A 19,804-nucleotide genomic window follows, 5' to 3' on the forward strand; every position below is an offset into this window, starting at 1 on the left:
CGGTCGACATTACTGACCTCACTGTGGCCGCGACAGCTCGGGCCGCCCGCTTTCACAGGCGGTCCCAGCAGGGGGCGCTGTACGGGCGCTACGGTTCGGGCGGCAGCCAAAAATTGCGATGGCATGGCAACCCAGGGCCGTTGCAGTCTGGGTCGCCTCTTCCGGGCGGTAATGCTCCGCGTCCGGCCGAAACCGGCCCCGAAAAGCCCGGTGGGACGCGTGATGCTGGCCAACTGCCCGGAAGAGCTCACTGCCACCATTGACGGCCCTCCGGGGCGAAAGCAGCCAAAAATCTAGGCTCCAGTGTCGGCATCAAACACTCCCAGGGCAGGTACAGCACAGGGTTAGTTACAGAGTAAAGCTCCCTCTACACTGTCCCATCAAACACTCCCAGGGCAGGTACAGCACGGGGTTAGATACAGAGTAAAGCTCCCTCTACACTGTCCCATCAAACACTCCCAGGGCAGGTACAGCACGGGGTTAGATACAGAGTAAAGCTCCCTCTACACTGTCCCATCAAACACTCCCAGGGCAGGTACAGCACGGGGTTAGATACAGAGTAAAGCTCCCTCGACACTGTCCCATCAAACGCTCCCAGGGCAGATACAGCACAGGGTCAGATACAGAGTAAAGCTCCCTCTACACTGTCCCATCAAACACTCCCAGGGCAGGTACAGCACGGGGTTAGATACAGAGTAAAGCTCCCTCTACACTGTCCCATCAAACACTACCAGGGCAGGCACAGCACGAGGTTAGATACAGAGTACAGCTCCCTCTACCCTGTCCCATGAAACACTCCCAGGGCAGGTACAGCACGGGTTAGATACAGAGTAAAGCTCCCTCTACACTGCCCCATCAAACACACCCAGGGCAGGTACAGCACGGGGTTAGATAAAGAGTAAAGCTCCCTCTACACTGTCCCATCAAACACTCCCAGGGCAGGTACAGCACGGGGTTAGATACAGAGTAAAGCTCCCTCTACACTGTCCCATCAAACACTCCCAGGGCAGGTACAGCACGGGGTTAGATATAGAGTAAAGCTCCCTCTACACTGTCCCATCAAACACTCCCAGGGCAGGTACAGCACGGGGTTAGATACAGAGTAAAGCTCCCTCTACACTGTCCCATCACACACTCCCAGGGCAGGTACAGCACGGGGTTAGATACAGAGTAAAGCTCCCTCTACACTGTGCCATCAAACACTCCCAGGGCAGGTACAGCACGGGGTTAGATACAGAGTAAAGCTCTCTCGACACTGTCCCATTAAAAATTCCCAGGGCAGGTACAGCACGGGGTTAGATATAGAGTAAAGCTCCCTCTACACTGTCCCATCAAACACTCCCAGGGCAGGTACAGCACGGGGTTAGATACAGAGTAAAGCTCCCTCTACACTGTCCCATCACACAATCCCAGGGCAGGTACAGCACGGGGTTAGATACAGAGTAAAGCTCCCTCTACACTGTGCCATCAAACACTCCCAGGGCAGGTACAGCACGGGGTTAGATACAGAGTAAAGCTCCCTCTACACTGTCCCATTAAAGATTCCCAGGGCAGGTACAGCACGGGGTTAGATACAGAGTAAAGCTCCCTCTACACTGTCCCATCAAACACTCCCAGGGCAGGTACATCACGGGGTTAGATACAGAGTAAAGCTCCCTCTGCACTGTCCCATCAAACACTTCCAGGGCAGGTACAGCACGGGGTTAGATACAGAGTAAAGCTCCCTCTACACTGTCCCATCAAACACTCCCAGGGCAGGTACAGCACGGGGTTAGATACAGAGTAAAGCTCCCTCTACACTGTCCCATCAAACACTCCCAGGGCAAGTACAGCACGGGGTTAGATACAGAGTATAGCTCCCTCTACACTGTGCCATCACACACTCCCAGGGCAGGTACAGCACGGGGTTAGATACAGAGTATAACTCCCTCTACACTGTCCCATCAAACACTCCCAGGGCAGGTACAGCACGGGGTTAGATACAGAGTAAAGCTTCCTCTACACTGTCCCATCAAACACTCCCAGGGCAGGTACAGCACGGGGTTAGATACAGAGTAAAGCTCCCTCTACACTGTGCCATCAAACACTCCCAGGGCAGGTACAGCACGGGGTTAGATACAGAGTAAAGCTCCCTCTACACTGTCCCATCAAACACTCCCAGGGCAGGTACAGCACGGGGTTAGATACAGAGTAAAGCTCCCTCTACACTGCCCCATCAAACACTCCCAGGGCAGGTACAGCACGGGGTTAGATACAGAGTAAAGCTCCCTCTACACTGTCCCATCACACACTCCCAGGGCAGGTACAGCATGAGGTTAGATACAGAGTAAAGCTCCCTCTACACTGCCCCATCAAACATTCCCAGGGCAGGTACAGCACGGGGTTAGATACAGAGTAAAGCTTCCTCTACACTGTCCCATCAAACACTCCCAGGGCAGGTACAGCACGGGGTTAGATATAGAGTAAAGCTCCCTCTACACTGTCCCATCAAACACTCCCAGGGCAGGTACAGCACGGGGTTAGATACAGAGTAAAGCTCCCTCTACACTGTCCCATCACACAATCCCAGGGCAGGTACAGCACGGGGTTAGATACAGAGTAAAGCTCCCTCGACACTGTGCCATCAAACACTCCCAGGGCAGGTACAGCACGGGGTTAGGTACAGAGTAAAGCTCTCTCGACACTGTCCCATTAAAAATTCCCACGGCAGGTACAGCACGGGGTTAGATACAGAGTAAAGCTCCCTCTACACTGTCCCATCAAACACTCCCAGGGCAGGTACAGCACGGGGTTAGATACAGAGTAAAGCTCCCTCTACACTGTCCCATCAAACACTCCCAGGGCAGGTACAGCACGGGGTTAGATACAGAGTAAAGCTCCCTCTGCACTGTCCCATCAAACACTCCCAGGGCAAGTACAGCACGGGGTTAGATACAGAGTATAGCTCCCTCTACACTGTGCCATCAAACACTCCCAGGGCAGGTACAGCACGGGGTTAGGTACAGAGTAAAGCTCTCTCGACACTGTCCCATTAAAAATTCCCAGGGCAGGTACAGCACGGGGTTAGATACAGAGTAAATCTCCCTCTACACTGTCCCATCAAACATTCCCAGGGCAGGTACAGCACGGGGTTAGATACAGAGTAAAGCTCCCTCTACACTGTCCCATCAAACACTCCCAGGGCAGGTACAGCACGGGGTTAGATACAGAATAAAGCTCCCTCTACACTGTCCCATCAAACGCTCCCAGGGCAGGTACAGCACGGGGTTAGATATAGAGTGAAGCTCCCTCTACACTGTCCCATCAAACACTCCCAGGGCAGGTACAGCACGGGGTTAGATACAGAGTAAAGCTCCCTCTACACTGTCCCATCACACACTCCCAGGGCAGGTACAGCACGGGGTTAGATACAGAGTAAAGCTCCCTCTACACTGTGCCATCAAACACTCCCAGGGCAGGTACAGCACGGGGTTAGATACAGAGTAAAGCTCTCTCGACACTGTCCCATTAAAAATTCCCAGGGCAGGTACAGCACGGGGTTAGATATAGAATAAAGCTCCCTCTACACTGTCCCATCAAACACTCCCAGGGCAGGTACAGCACGGGGTTAGATACAGAGTAAAGCTCCCTCTACACTGTCCCATCACACAATCCCAGGGCAGGTCCAGCACGGGGTTAGATACAGAGTAAAGCTCCCTCTACACTGTGCCATCAAACACTCCCAGGGCAGGTACAGCACGGGGTTAGATACAGAGTAAAGCTCTCTCGACACTGTCCCATTAAAGATTCCCAGGGCAGGCACAGCACGGGGTTAGATACAGAGTAAAGCTCCCTCTACACTGTCCCATCAAACACTCCCAGGGCAGGTACATCACGGGGTTAGATACAGAGTAAAGCTCCCTCTGCACTGTCCCATCAAACACTCCCAGGGCAGGTACAGCACGGGGTTAGATACAGAGTAAAGCTCCCTCTACACTGTCCCATCAAACACTCCCAGGGCAAGTACAGCACGGGGTTGGATACAGAGTATAGCTCCCTCTACACTGTGCCATCACACACTCCCAGGGCAGGTACAGCACGGGGTTAGATACAGAGTAAAGCTCTCTCGACACTGTCCCATTAAAAATTCACAGGGCAGGTACAGCACGGGGTTAGATACAGAGTAAAGCTCCCTCTACACTGTCCCATCAAACACTCCCAGGGCAGGTACAGCACGGGGTTAGATACAGAGTAAAGCTCCCTCTACACTGTCCCATCAAACACTCCCAGGGCAGGTACAGCACGGGGTTAGATACAGAGTAAAGCTCCCTCTACACTGCCCCATCAAACACTCCCAGGGCAGGTACAGCACGGGGTTAGATACAGAGTAAAGCTCCCTCTACACTGTCCCATCACACACTCCCAGGGCAGGTACAGCACGAGGTTAGATACAGAGTAAAGCTCCCTCTACACTGCCCCATCAAACATTCCCAGGGCAGGTACAGCACGGGATTAGATACAGAGTAAAGCTTCCTCTACACTGTCCCATCAAACACTCCCAGGGCAGGTACAGCACGGGGTTAGATATAGAGTAAAGCTCCCTCTACACTGTCCCATCAAACACTCCCAGGGCAGGTACAGCACGGGGTTAGATACAGAGTAAAGCTCCCTCTACACTGTCCCATCACACAATCCCAGGGCAGGTACAGCACGGGGTTAGATACAGAGTAAAGCTCCCTCTACACTGTGCCATCAAACACTCCCAGGGCAGGTACAGCACGGGGTTAGATACAGAGTAAAGCTCCCTCTGCACTGTCCCATCAAACACTCCCAGGGCAAGTACAGCACGGGGTTAGATACAGAGTATAGCTCCCTCTACACTGTGCCATCACACACTCCCAGGGCAGGTACAGCACGGGGTTAGGTACAGAGTAAAGCTCTCTCGACACTGTCCCATTAAAAATTCCCAGGGCAGGTACAGCACGGGGTTAGATACAGAGTAAAGCTCCCTCTACACTGTCCCATCAAACACTCCCAGGGCAGGTACAGCACGGGGTTAGATACAGAGTAAAGCTCCCTCTACACTGTCCCATCAAACACTCCCAGGGCAGGTACAGCACGGGGTTAGATACAGAGTAAAGCTCCCTCTACACTGTCCCATCAAACACTCCCAGGGCAGGTACAGCACGGGGTTAGATATCGAGTGAAGCTCCCTCTACACTGTCCCATCAAACACTCCCAGGGCAGGTACAGCACGGGGTTAGATACAGAGTAAAGCTCCCTCTACACTGTCCCATCACACACTCCCAGGGCAGGTACAGCACGGGGTTAGATACAGAGTAAAGCTCCCTCTACACTGTGCCATCAAACACTCCCAGGGCAGGTACAGCACGGGGTTAGATACAGAGTAAAGCTCTCTCGACACTGTCCTATTAAAAATTCCCAGGGCAGGTACAGCACGGGGTTAGATATAGAATAAAGCTCCCTCTACACTGTCCCATCAAACACTCCCAGGGCAGGTACAGCACGGGGTTAGATACAGAGTAAAGCTCCCTCTACACTGTCCCATCACACAATCCCAGGGCAGGTACAGCACGGGGTTAGATACAGAGTAAAGCTCCCTCTACACTGTGCCATCAAACACTCCCAGGGCAGGTACAGCACGGGGTTAGATACAGAGTAAAGCTCTCTCGACACTGTCCCATTAAAGATTCCCAGGGCAGGTACAGCACGGGGTTAGATACAGAGTAAAGCTCCCTCTACACTGTCCCATCAAACACTCCCAGGGCAGGTACATCACGGGGTTAGATACAGAGTAAAGCTCCCTCTGCACTGTCCCATCAAACACTCCCAGGGCAGGTACAGCACGGGGTTAGATACAGAGTAAAGCTCCCTCTACACTGTCCCATCAAACACTCCCAGGGCAGGTACAGCACGGGGTTAGATACAGAGTAAAGCTCCCTCTACACTGTCCCATCAAACACTCCCAGGGCAAGTACAGCACGGGGTTAGATACAGAGTATAGCTCCCTCTACACTGTGCCATCACACACTCCCAGGGCAGGTACAGCACGGGGTTAGATACAGAGTATAACTCCCTCTACACTGTCCCATCAAACACTCCCAGGGCAGGTACAGCACGGGGTTAGATACAGAGTAAAGCTTCCTCTACAATGTCCCATCAAACACTCCCAGGGCAGGTACAGCACGGGGTTAGATACAGAGTAAAGCTCCCTCTACACTGTCCCATCAAACACTCCCAGGGCAGGTACAGCACGGGGTTAGATACAGAGTAAAGCTCCCTCTACACTATGCTATCAAACACTCCCACGGCAGGTACAGCACGGGGTTAGATACAGAGTAAAGCTCTCTCGACACTGTCCCATTAATAATTCACAGGGCAGGTACAGCACGGGGTTAGATACAGAGTAAAGCTCCCTCTACACTGTCCCATCAAACACTCCCAGGGCAGGTACAGCACGGGGTTAGATACAGAGTAAAGCTCCCTCTACACTGTCCCATCAAACACTCCCAGGGCAGGTACAGCACGGGGTTAGATACAGAGTAAAGCTCCCTCTACACTGCCCCATTAAAAATTCACAGGGCAGGTACAGCACGGGGTTAGATATAGAGTAAAGCTCCCTCTACACTGTCCCATCAAACACTCCCAGGGCAGGTACAGCACGGGGTTAGATACAGAGTAAAGCTCCCTCTACACTGTCCCATCACACAATCCCAGGGCAGGTACAGCACGGGGTTAGATACAGAGTAAAGCTCCCTCGACACTGTGCCATCAAACACTCCCAGGGCAGGTACAGCACGGGGTTAGGTACAGAGTAAAGCTCTCTCGACACTGTCCCATTAAAAATTCCCACGGCAGGTACAGCACGGGGTTAGATACAGAGTAAAGCTCCCTCTACACTGTCCCATCAAACACTCCCAGGGCAGGTACAGCACGGGGTTAGATACAGAGTAAAGCTCCCTCTACACTGTCCCATCAAACACTCCCAGGGCAGGTACAGCACGGGGTTAGATACAGAGTAAAGCTCCCTCTGCACTGTCCCATCAAACACTCCCAGGGCAAGTACAGCACGGGGTTAGATACAGAGTATAGCTCCCTCTACACTGTGCCATCAAACACTCCCAGGGCAGGTACAGCACGGGGTTAGGTACAGAGTAAAGCTCTCTCGACACTGTCCCATTAAAAATTCCCAGGGCAGGTACAGCACGGGGTTAGATACAGAGTAAATCTCCCTCTACACTGTCCCATCAAACATTCCCAGGGCAGGTACAGCACGGGGTTAGATACAGAGTAAAGCTCCCTCTACACTGTCCCATCAAACACTCCCAGGGCAGGTACAGCACGGGGTTAGATACAGAATAAAGCTCCCTCTACACTGTCCCATCAAACGCTCCCAGGGCAGGTACAGCACGGGGTTAGATATAGAGTGAAGCTCCCTCTACACTGTCCCATCAAACACTCCCAGGGCAGGTACAGCACGGGGTTAGATACAGAGTAAAGCTCCCTCTACACTGTCCCATCACACACTCCCAGGGCAGGTACAGCACGGGGTTAGATACAGAGTAAAGCTCCCTCTACACTGTGCCATCAAACACTCCCAGGGCAGGTACAGCACGGGGTTAGATACAGAGTAAAGCTCTCTCGACACTGTCCCATTAAAAATTCCCAGGGCAGGTACAGCACGGGGTTAGATATAGAATAAAGCTCCCTCTACACTGTCCCATCAAACACTCCCAGGGCAGGTACAGCACGGGGTTAGATACAGAGTAAAGCTCCCTCTACACTGTCCCATCACACAATCCCAGGGCAGGTCCAGCACGGGGTTAGATACAGAGTAAAGCTCCCTCTACACTGTGCCATCAAACACTCCCAGGGCAGGTACAGCACGGGGTTAGATACAGAGTAAAGCTCTCTCGACACTGTCCCATTAAAGATTCCCAGGGCAGGCACAGCACGGGGTTAGATACAGAGTAAAGCTCCCTCTACACTGTCCCATCAAACACTCCCAGGGCAGGTACATCACGGGGTTAGATACAGAGTAAAGCTCCCTCTGCACTGTCCCATCAAACACTCCCAGGGCAGGTACAGCACGGGGTTAGATACAGAGTAAAGCTCCCTCTACACTGTCCCATCAAACACTCCCAGGGCAAGTACAGCACGGGGTTGGATACAGAGTATAGCTCCCTCTACACTGTGCCATCACACACTCCCAGGGCAGGTACAGCACGGGGTTAGATACAGAGTAAAGCTCTCTCGACACTGTCCCATTAAAAATTCACAGGGCAGGTACAGCACGGGGTTAGATACAGAGTAAAGCTCCCTCTACACTGTCCCATCAAACACTCCCAGGGCAGGTACAGCACGGGGTTAGATACAGAGTAAAGCTCCCTCTACACTGTCCCATCAAACACTCCCAGGGCAGGTACAGCACGGGGTTAGATACAGAGTAAAGCTCCCTCTACACTGCCCCATCAAACACTCCCAGGGCAGGTACAGCACGGGGTTAGATACAGAGTAAAGCTCCCTCTACACTGTCCCATCACACACTCCCAGGGCAGGTACAGCACGAGGTTAGATACAGAGTAAAGCTCCCTCTACACTGCCCCATCAAACATTCCCAGGGCAGGTACAGCACGGGATTAGATACAGAGTAAAGCTTCCTCTACACTGTCCCATCAAACACTCCCAGGGCAGGTACAGCACGGGGTTAGATATAGAGTAAAGCTCCCTCTACACTGTCCCATCAAACACTCCCAGGGCAGGTACAGCACGGGGTTAGATACAGAGTAAAGCTCCCTCTACACTGTCCCATCACACAATCCCAGGGCAGGTACAGCACGGGGTTAGATACAGAGTAAAGCTCCCTCTACACTGTGCCATCAAACACTCCCAGGGCAGGTACAGCACGGGGTTAGATACAGAGTAAAGCTCCCTCTGCACTGTCCCATCAAACACTCCCAGGGCAAGTACAGCACGGGGTTAGATACAGAGTATAGCTCCCTCTACACTGTGCCATCACACACTCCCAGGGCAGGTACAGCACGGGGTTAGGTACAGAGTAAAGCTCTCTCGACACTGTCCCATTAAAAATTCCCAGGGCAGGTACAGCACGGGGTTAGATACAGAGTAAAGCTCCCTCTACACTGTCCCATCAAACACTCCCAGGGCAGGTACAGCACGGGGTTAGATACAGAGTAAAGCTCCCTCTACACTGTCCCATCAAACACTCCCAGGGCAGGTACAGCACGGGGTTAGATACAGAGTAAAGCTCCCTCTACACTGTCCCATCAAACACTCCCAGGGCAGGTACAGCACGGGGTTAGATATCGAGTGAAGCTCCCTCTACACTGTCCCATCAAACACTCCCAGGGCAGGTACAGCACGGGGTTAGATACAGAGTAAAGCTCCCTCTACACTGTCCCATCACACACTCCCAGGGCAGGTACAGCACGGGGTTAGATACAGAGTAAAGCTCCCTCTACACTGTGCCATCAAACACTCCCAGGGCAGGTACAGCACGGGGTTAGATACAGAGTAAAGCTCTCTCGACACTGTCCTATTAAAAATTCCCAGGGCAGGTACAGCACGGGGTTAGATATAGAATAAAGCTCCCTCTACACTGTCCCATCAAACACTCCCAGGGCAGGTACAGCACGGGGTTAGATACAGAGTAAAGCTCCCTCTACACTGTCCCATCACACAATCCCAGGGCAGGTACAGCACGGGGTTAGATACAGAGTAAAGCTCCCTCTACACTGTGCCATCAAACACTCCCAGGGCAGGTACAGCACGGGGTTAGATACAGAGTAAAGCTCTCTCGACACTGTCCCATTAAAGATTCCCAGGGCAGGTACAGCACGGGGTTAGATACAGAGTAAAGCTCCCTCTACACTGTCCCATCAAACACTCCCAGGGCAGGTACATCACGGGGTTAGATACAGAGTAAAGCTCCCTCTGCACTGTCCCATCAAACACTCCCAGGGCAGGTACAGCACGGGGTTAGATACAGAGTAAAGCTCCCTCTACACTGTCCCATCAAACACTCCCAGGGCAGGTACAGCACGGGGTTAGATACAGAGTAAAGCTCCCTCTACACTGTCCCATCAAACACTCCCAGGGCAAGTACAGCACGGGGTTAGATACAGAGTATAGCTCCCTCTACACTGTGCCATCACACACTCCCAGGGCAGGTACAGCACGGGGTTAGATACAGAGTATAACTCCCTCTACACTGTCCCATCAAACACTCCCAGGGCAGGTACAGCACGGGGTTAGATACAGAGTAAAGCTTCCTCTACAATGTCCCATCAAACACTCCCAGGGCAGGTACAGCACGGGGTTAGATACAGAGTAAAGCTCCCTCTACACTGTCCCATCAAACACTCCCAGGGCAGGTACAGCACGGGGTTAGATACAGAGTAAAGCTCCCTCTACACTATGCTATCAAACACTCCCACGGCAGGTACAGCACGGGGTTAGATACAGAGTAAAGCTCTCTCGACACTGTCCCATTAATAATTCACAGGGCAGGTACAGCACGGGGTTAGATACAGAGTAAAGCTCCCTCTACACTGTCCCATCAAACACTCCCAGGGCAGGTACAGCACGGGGTTAGATACAGAGTAAAGCTCCCTCTACACTGTCCCATCAAACACTCCCAGGGCAGGTACAGCACGGGGTTAGATACAGAGTAAAGCTCCCTCTACACTGCCCCATCAAACACTCCCAGGGCAGGTACAGCACGGGGTTAGATACAGAGTAAAGCTCCCTCTACACTGTCCCATCACACACTCCCAGGGCAGGTACAGCACGAGGTTAGATACAGAGTAAAGCTCCCTCTACACTGCCCCATCAAACATTCCCAGGGCAGGTACAGCACGGGATTAGATACAGAGTAAAGCTTCCTCTACACTGTCCCATCAAACACTCCCAGGGCAGGTACAGCACGGGGTTAGATATAGAGTAAAGCTCCCTCTACACTGTCCCATCAAACACTCCCAGGGCAGGTACAGCACGGGGTTAGATACAGAGTAAAGCTCCCTCTACACTGTCCCATCACACAATCCCAGGGCAGGTACAGCACGGGGTTAGATACAGAGTAAAGCTCCCTCTACACTGTGCCATCAAACACTCCCAGGGCAGGTACAGCACGGGGTTAGGTACAGAGTAAAGCTCTCTCGACACTGTCCCATTAAAAATTCCCAGGGCAGGTACAGCACGGGGTTAGATACAGAGTAAAGCTCCCTCTACACTGTCCCATCAAACACTCCCAGGGCAGGTACAGCACGGGGTTAGATACAGAGTAAAGCTCCCTCTACACTGTCCCATCAAACACTCCCAGGGCAGGTACAGCACGGGGTTAGATACAGAGTAAAGCTCCCTCTGCACTGTCCCATCAAACACTCCCAGGGCAAGTACAGCACGGGGTTAGATACAGAGTATAGCTCCCTCTACACTGTGCCATCACACACTCCCAGGGCAGGTACAGCACGGGGTTAGATACAGAGTATAGCTCCCTCTACACTGTCCCATCAAACACTCCCAGGGCAGGTACAGCACGGGGTTAGATACAGAGTAAAGCTTCCTCTACACTGTCCCATCAAACACTCCCAGGGCATGTACAGCACGGGGTTAGATACAGAGTAAAGCTCCCTCTACACTGTCCCATCAAACACTCCCAGGGCAGCTACAGCACGGGGTTAGATACAGAGTAAAGCTCCCTCTACACTGTGCTGTCAAACATTCCCAGGGCAGGTACAGCACGGGGTTAGATACAGAGTAAAGCTCTCTCGACACTGTCCCATTAAAAATTCACAGGGCAGGTACAGCACGGGGTTAGATACAGAGTAAAGCTCCCTCTACACTGTCCCATCAAACACTCCCAGGGCAGGTACAGCACGGGGTTAGATACAGAGTAAAGCTCCCTCTACACTATGCTATCAAACACTCCCACGGCAGGTACAGCACGGGGTTAGATACAGAGTAAAGCTCTCTCGACACTGTCCCATTAATAATTCACAGGGCAGGTACAGCACGGGGTTAGATACAGAGTAAAGCTCCCTCTACACTGTCCCATCAAACACTCCCAGGGCAGGTACAGCACGGGGTTAGATACAGAGTAAAGCTCCCTCTACACTGTCCCATCAAACACTCCCAGGGCAGGTACAGCACGGGGTTAGATACAGAGTAAAGCTCCCTCTACACTGCCCCATCAAACACTCCCAGGGCAGGTACAGCACGGGGTTAGATACAGAGTAAAGCTCCCTCTACACTGTCCCATCACACACTCCCAGGGCAGGTACAGCACGAGGTTAGATACAGAGTAAAGCTCCCTCTACACTGCCCCATCAAACATTCCCAGGGCAGGTACAGCACGGGATTAGATACAGAGTAAAGCTTCCTCTACACTGTCCCATCAAACACTCCCAGGGCAGGTACAGCACGGGGTTAGATATAGAGTAAAGCTCCCTCTACACTGTCCCATCAAACACTCCCAGGGCAGGTACAGCACGGGGTTAGATACAGAGTAAAGCTCCCTCTACACTGTCCCATCACACAATCCCAGGGCAGGTACAGCACGGGGTTAGATACAGAGTAAAGCTCCCTCGACACTGTGCCATCAAACACTCCCAGGGCAGGTACAGCACGGGGTTAGGTACAGAGTAAAGCTCTCTCGACACTGTCCCATTAAAAATTCCCAGGGCAGGTACAGCACGGGGTTAGATACAGAGTAAAGCTCCCTCTACACTGTCCCATCAAACACTCCCAGGGCAGGTACAGCACGGGGTTAGATACAGAGTAAAGCTCCCTCTACACTGTCCCATCAAACACTCCCAGGGCAGGTACAGCACGGGGTTAGATACAGAGTAAAGCTCCCTCTGCACTGTCCCATCAAACACTCCCAGGGCAAGTACAGCACGGGGTTAGATACAGAGTATAGCTCCCTCTACACTGTGCCATCACACACTCCCAGGGCAGGTACAGCACGGGGTTAGATACAGAGTATAGCTCCCTCTACACTGTCCCATCAAACACTCCCAGGGCAGGTACAGCACGGGGTTAGATACAGAGTAAAGCTTCCTCTACACTGTCCCATCAAACACTCCCAGGGCATGTACAGCACGGGGTTAGATACAGAGTAAAGCTCCCTCTACACTGTCCCATCAAACACTCCCAGGGCAGCTACAGCACGGGGTTAGATACAGAGTAAAGCTCCCTCTACACTGTGCTGTCAAACATTCCCAGGGCAGGTACAGCACGGGGTTAGATACAGAGTAAAGCTCTCTCGACACTGTCCCATTAAAAATTCACAGGGCAGGTACAGCACGGGGTTAGATACAGAGTAAAGCTCCCTCTACACTGTCCCATCAAACACTCCCAGGGCAGGTACAGCACGGGGTTAGATACAGAGTAAAGCTCCCTCTACACTGTCCCATCAAACACTCCCAGGGCAGGTACAGCACGGGGTTAGATACAGAGTAAAGCTCCCTCTACACTGCCCCATCAAACACTCCCAGGGCAGGTACAGCACGGGGTTAGATACAGAGTAAAGCTCCCTCTACACTGTCCCATCAAACACTCCCAGGCCAGGTACAGCGCGGGTTAGATACAGAGTAAAGCTCCCTCTACACTGTCCCATCAAACACTCACAGGGCAGGTTCAGCACGGGGTTAGATACAGAGTAAAGCTCCCTCTACACTGTGCCATCAAACACTCCCAGGGCAGGTATAGCACGGGGTTAGATACAGAGTAAAGCTCCCTCTACACTGTCCCACCAAACACTCCCAGGGCAGGTACAGCACGGGGTTAGATACAGAGTAAAGCTCCCTCTACACTGTCCCATCAAACACTCCCAGGGCAGGTACAGCACGGGGTTAGATACAGAGTAAAGCTCCCTCTACACTGTCCCAGCATGTAGTCGGGGCCAGTGTTGTTTTGTGGGGACAGGTTTACGAAGCTCAGTGAGACGTTGTCCCATCAGTCTGGGCCGGGGGTTTGGAGGCTGGACATCTCGTGTTTAACCCATGGCCTGACGCAGTTACTCACTGAGGTGTAGAGGTATCCATCGCCGTTCATGGCAACGTAGAGACCTGTTTTCACTCCCTGAATGGCCACGACTCTGAGCCCGACAGGAATGAGATTGAAGAGTGCTGCAAGGGAATGAAGAGTTGAGAGGGTCTGAGCACCAGCGTTTTCCGAAATGTCCCACCCCACAAAGTCCCCCGCCGACAGAAAACCCACCCCCTCCCCCTAATCTGTCACTCTCACTCGCATCGATGAGACAGAACCTTCACATTCACAAGCATGTCTCGGTCACACCATGATCCCATAAAGAAAGACTTGCATTTCTGTAGCGCCTTTCACCACCTCAGGACGTCCCAAAGCGCTTTACAGCCAATGAAGCACTTTTTGGGTGCAGTCACTGTTGTAATGTGGGAAACGCGGCAGCAACATGTGCACAGCAAGCTCCCACACACAGCAATGTGATCATGGTCAGATTATCTGTTTTTGTTATGTTGGTCGAGGGATAAATATTGGCCCCAGGACACCGGGGAGAATTCCCATGCTCTTCTTCGAATGAGTGGCCATGGGATCTTTTGCATCCATCTGAGAGGGTAGACGGGGCCTCGGTTTAATGTCTCATCCGAAAGACGGCCCCTCCGACAGTGCGGCGCTCCCTCAGTACTGCCCCTCCAACAGTACGACGCTCCCTCAGTACTGCCCCTCCGACAGTGCGGCGCTCCCTCAGTACCGCCCCTCCGACAGTGCAGCACTCCCTCAGTACCACCCCTCCGACAGTGCGGCGCTCCCTCAGTACTGCCCCTCCGACAGTGCAGCACACCCTCAGTACTGCCCCTCCAACAGTACGACGCTCCCTCAGTACTGCCCCTCCGACAGTGCGGCGCTCCCTCAGTACCGCCCCTCCGACAGTGCGGCACTCCCTCAGTACCGCCCCTCCGACAGTGTGGCGCTCCCTCAGTACTGCCCCTCCGACAGTGCGGCACTCCCTCAGTACTGCCCCTCCGACAGTGCGGCGCTCCCTCAGTACTGCCCCTCCGACAGTGCGGCGCTCTCTCAGTACTGCCTCTCCGACAGTGCGGCGCTCTCTCAGTACCGCCCCTCCGACAGTGCGCACTCCCTCAGCACTGCACTGGGAGTGTCGGCCTGGATTTATGTGCTCAAGTCCCTGGAGTGGGACTTGAACCCACAACCTTCTGACTCAGAGGCGAGTGTGCTGCCCAGTGAGCCATTGGCTGACACTTGGGTCCAAGGTGCTTCAGAGAAGCACAATCGGACAACAATGGACGGTGAGCCAAAGAAGTAAACATTGGGAGCGGGTTGACCAAAAGCTTGGTCAAGGAGGTAGGTTTTAAGAAGGGTATTAAAGGAGGAGCGAGAGAGGGGAAGAGGTTTAGGCAGGGAATTGCAGAGTGGGAGGTCTCAGCGGCTGAAGACACGTCCGCCAATGGCAGGGGATTGTAGGGAAGTAGGGGATTGTAATGTATTTGCTTCACGGGTTCTTTGCTTAAGAATTCACAGCTACACATTTGCCGTACAGAACTAGCTGGTTTATTAGCCAAGGTTTGACAATCAAACTGAACACGACCAGTTCATCCACCAGGCTCACAACTGCGAGCCTCATCGTGGGGAAGCTGAACTCAACTGGCCGGGGTTTTATTGAGTCTTGTGACCGTCACCATGCAGCTGCTCCACGGGACGCACACAGAGGCCATAGCTGGAGGCGCTGAGAGTCTAGGAGGAGGACGGGGCGGTTGTGGGGCTGGAGGAGGTTACGGAGATAGGGAGGAGCTGAACACGTGTCCTCTCCTAGGCTTCGTCCCTTCTTCCCTGGCCTCCACGCCGCAAGGACTGAGATCCGAGCCTCGCTCCCGACTCTCCGGGAGACCATGCTTCTCCCGAGGCGTTGGTGTGGAAACCCGAGTCTGGATTGCCCCGGCTCTCGCTCTTTGATGTGAGCGGATGTTCACAGCCGTGCGTTCCACGCCAGTAATGCACGGACGTTTGTCCTGAGCCGAGAGCATTACGATGGCGTAGGGAGTCTCGTGACAGACGCAATTGCTCACCGTCGGACACAAACAGTCCTGCGAGCTCCTTCAGTTTATTAATGGCTCATATAAGAACATAAGAATTAGGAACAGGAGTAGGCCATCTAGCCCCTCGAGCCTGCTCCGCCATTCAACAAGATCATGGCTGATCTGGCCGTGGACTCAGCTCCACTTACCCGCCCGCTCCCCATAACCCTTAATTCCCTTATTGGTTAAAAATCTATCTATCTGTGACTTGAATACATTCAATGAGCTAGCCTCAACTGCTTCCCTGGGCAGAGAATTCCACAGATTCATAACCCTCTGGGAGAAGAAATTCCTTCTCAACTCGCTTTTAAATTGGCTCCCCCGTATTTTGAGGCTGTGCCCCCTAGTTCTAGTCTCCCCGACCAGTGGAAACAACCTTTCCGCCTCTATCTTGTCTATCCCTTTCATTATTTTAAATGTTTCTATAAGATCCCCCCTCATCCTTCTGAACTCCCAACGAGTAAAGACCCAGTCTACTCAATCTATCATCATAAGGTAACCCCCTCATCTCCGGAATCAGCCTAGTGAATCGTCTCTGTACCCCCTCCAAAGCCAGTACCCCCTCTGTACCCCCTCCTTCCTTAAGTAAGGTGACCAAAACTGCACGCAGTATTCCAGGTGCTGCCTCACCAATACAGGATGGAGATCGTGGGATGAAGGCAGAGGGCAACTTCACCTAGGAGCCAAGGCCGAACAATTGCTGTAAACAGGTCACCCCAACCAACCCTCTCTCATAAACAGGAATCAGCTTAAATTGTCTTCCATCACCAGTTCTCTCAGGGAGCAGCATTCTCTCTCGCCTCTGGGTCAGAAGGTTGTGGGTTCAAGTCCCACTCCAGGGACTTGAGCACATAAATCCAGGCCGACACTCCCAGTGCAGTGCTGAGGGAGCGCCGCACTGTCGGAGGGGCAGTGCTGAGGGAGCGCCGCACTGTCGGAGGGGCAGTGCTGAGGGAGTGCCGCACTGTCGGAGGGGCAGTGCTGAGGGAGCGCCGCACTGTCGGAGGGGCAGTGCTGAGGGAGCGCCGCACTGTCGGAGGGGCAGTACTGAGGGAGCGCCGCACTGTCGGAGGGGCAGTGCTGAGGGAGCGCCGCACTGTCGGAGGGGCAGTACTGAGGGAGCACCACACTGTCGGAGGGGCAGTACTGAGGGAGCGCCGCACTGTCGGAGGTGCCATCTTTCAGATGAGACGTTAAACTGAGGCCCCGTCTGCTCCCTCGGGTGGACGTAAAAAATCCCACGGCCACTATTGGAAGAAGGGCAGGGGAGTTACCCCCGGTGTCCTGGGCCAATATTTATCCCACAATCAACATAATTAAAAACTGATTATAGGGTCATTATCACATTGCTGTCTGTGGGAGCTTGCTGTGCGCAAATTGGCTGCTGTGTTTCCCACATTACAACAGGAACTACACTCCAAAATGTACTTCATTGGCTGTAAAGCGCTTTGGGACGTCATGAAAGGCGCTATAGAAATGCAATCTCTACTCCCCTGAAGGCTTTGACGACCTTCCTTGAGCACGGTAACCGTGGCGATGGGCATCCTTCATTATCTTGCCCAAGTGCATGTGCATGTGTCGTAAATCATTCAGTAATAGCGGGGCTATTCGACTTCAGGGGGAATCACAGCTGAGTCCGATGCTCCGTGTTTACACACAGACACACACAGGCGCACACACACTCGCCTTCCAGCAGGATTCTCCCCTGGCTAGCGATCCCCTCGACCTCACTGCAAGAGGTCAATCGTTACATCGCCCGGGCTGTGATGGGTTCGGTCAGAACAGACTGGGGAGCAAATCCTTCCTGCTCTGTCTCGCACATTTAAGGCCAAGGAAGTTGAGGGGACCATACCGATTTACACCAATGACAACTTGTCTTTCTTCATACAACACCTTTAACGTAGTAAAATATCCCAGGGTGCTTCACAGCTGTATCATCGAACAAAATTTGACACCGAGCCACATGAGGAGATATTGGGCGGGTTCAATCACAGAGGCTACGGTCACAGGGTGACGGGGGGGGCGGTCGGGTCGCCAGGGGGTCACTGAGGCTCCGGCCACAGGAGGTCAGGGGGGGTCACAGGGTCGCGGTGAAGTCAGGTCACAGAGGGTCACCAGGGGGTCACTGAGGCTCCGGTCACAGGAGATCGGGGGGGGGGGTCACAGGAGAGTCGGGTCACAGAGGGTCACCGGGGGGGGGGGTCATCGAGGCTCCGGTCAGGGGAGGTCACAGAGCGTCACAGGGGATCAGGTAACAGGGGTCACAGAGGGTCAGGTATCAGGGGTCACATGGGATTGGGTCACGGGGTCACGTAATAAGGGTCACAAGGGGTCAGGTAACAAGAGTCACAAGGGGTCAGGTAACAAGGGTCACAGGGGGTCAGGTAACAAGGGTCACAAGGGGTCAGGTAACAAGGGTCACAAGGGGTCAGGTAACATGGGTCACAGGGGTTCAGGTAACAAGGGTCACAAGGGGTTAGGTAACAATGGTCACAGGGCATCAGGTAACAAAGGTCACAAGGGGTCAGGTAACAAGAGTCACAAGGGGTCAGGTAACAAGCGTCACAGGGGGTTAGGTAACAAAGGTCACAAGGGGTCAGGTAACAAGGGTCACAAGGAGTCAGGTAACAAGGGTCACAAGGGGTCAGGTAACAATGGTCACAAGGGGTCAGGTAACAAAGGTCACAAGGGGTTAGGTAACAAAAGTCAGAGGGGGCCAGGTAACAAGGGTCACAGGGGGTCAGGTAACAGGGGTCACAGGGAGTCAGGTAACAAAGGTCACAAGGGGTCAGGTAACAAAGGTCACAAGGGGTCAGGTAACAAAGGTCACAGGGGGCCAGGTAACAAAGGTCACAAGGGATCAGATAACAAGGGTCACAGGGAGTCAGGTAACAAGGGTCACAAGGGGTCATGTAACAAGGGTCACGAGGGTCACAGAGTGTAACGGGGGGGTCACACAGGGTCAGGTCACAGCGGGTCACAGAGTGTCACAGGGGGCCACCATCACACCTCCCCGCGCAGTTGTTCTGCGACTTACCGTAGGTGCTCATCTCATCCTCGGTGCCGTCGAGCCGGCCGCCTGGCACTAGCCGCAGGTAGTAGCCGAGCTGGCAGTACAACCGGGTGACGATTCCCTTCAGCTGGGGATCTGGAGGAGAAACAACCATCGGATGAAAGAAAGAACTCACATTTCTGTAGCGCTGTTCACCACCTCGGGTCGTCCCAAAGCGCTTTACAGCCAATGAAGTACTTTTGGAGGGTGGTCACTGTTGTAATGTGGGAATCGCCAATTTGCGCACAGCAAGGTCCCACAACCTGCAGTGTGATAATGACCCAGATAATCTGTTTTAGTGATGTTGGTTGAGGGTCAAAAGGGGATGGGAGGAAGCAGGAATTCAATAGCTGCCACTTCACATCCTGTATAAAGAGCGCCACCCATCACCCGTGGTGTCAGTGGGCAGCGCTTTCGCCTCTGAGCCAGAAGGTTGTGGGTTCGAGTCCCACTCCAGGGACTTGAGCACATAAATCCAGGCCGACACTCCCAGTGCAGTACTGAGGGAGCGCCGCACTGTCGGAGGGGCAGTGCTGAGGGAGCACCGCACTGTCGGAGGGGCAGTACTGAGGGAGCGCCACACTGTCGGAGGGGCAGTGCTGAGGGAGCACCGCACTGTCGGAGGGGCAGTGCTGAGGGAGCGCCGCACTGTCGGAGG

General features: G+C 53.4%; 1 protein-coding gene across 1 annotated transcript in view; it reads right to left on the reverse strand.

Annotated features, from left to right (window-relative positions):
* Window positions 1-19,261, reverse strand: part of LOC139257827 (fibroblast growth factor 14-like) — a 31,010-nt gene extending 11,749 nt beyond the window's left edge. The window contains exons 1-2 of the mRNA XM_070874629.1: window positions 19,132-19,261; window positions 14,047-14,150 (exon numbers count right to left, since the gene is read on the reverse strand). Coding sequence (XP_070730730.1) covers window positions 14,047-14,150; window positions 19,132-19,261 — 234 coding nt within the window. The remainder of the gene's footprint in view (window positions 1-14,046; window positions 14,151-19,131) is intronic.
* Between the last annotated feature and the right edge of the window lie 543 nt (window positions 19,262-19,804).

Source organism: Pristiophorus japonicus, unplaced genomic scaffold (assembly GCF_044704955.1).
Source record: "Pristiophorus japonicus isolate sPriJap1 unplaced genomic scaffold, sPriJap1.hap1 HAP1_SCAFFOLD_910, whole genome shotgun sequence".
NCBI classification, from domain to species: domain Eukaryota; kingdom Metazoa; phylum Chordata; class Chondrichthyes; family Pristiophoridae; genus Pristiophorus; species Pristiophorus japonicus.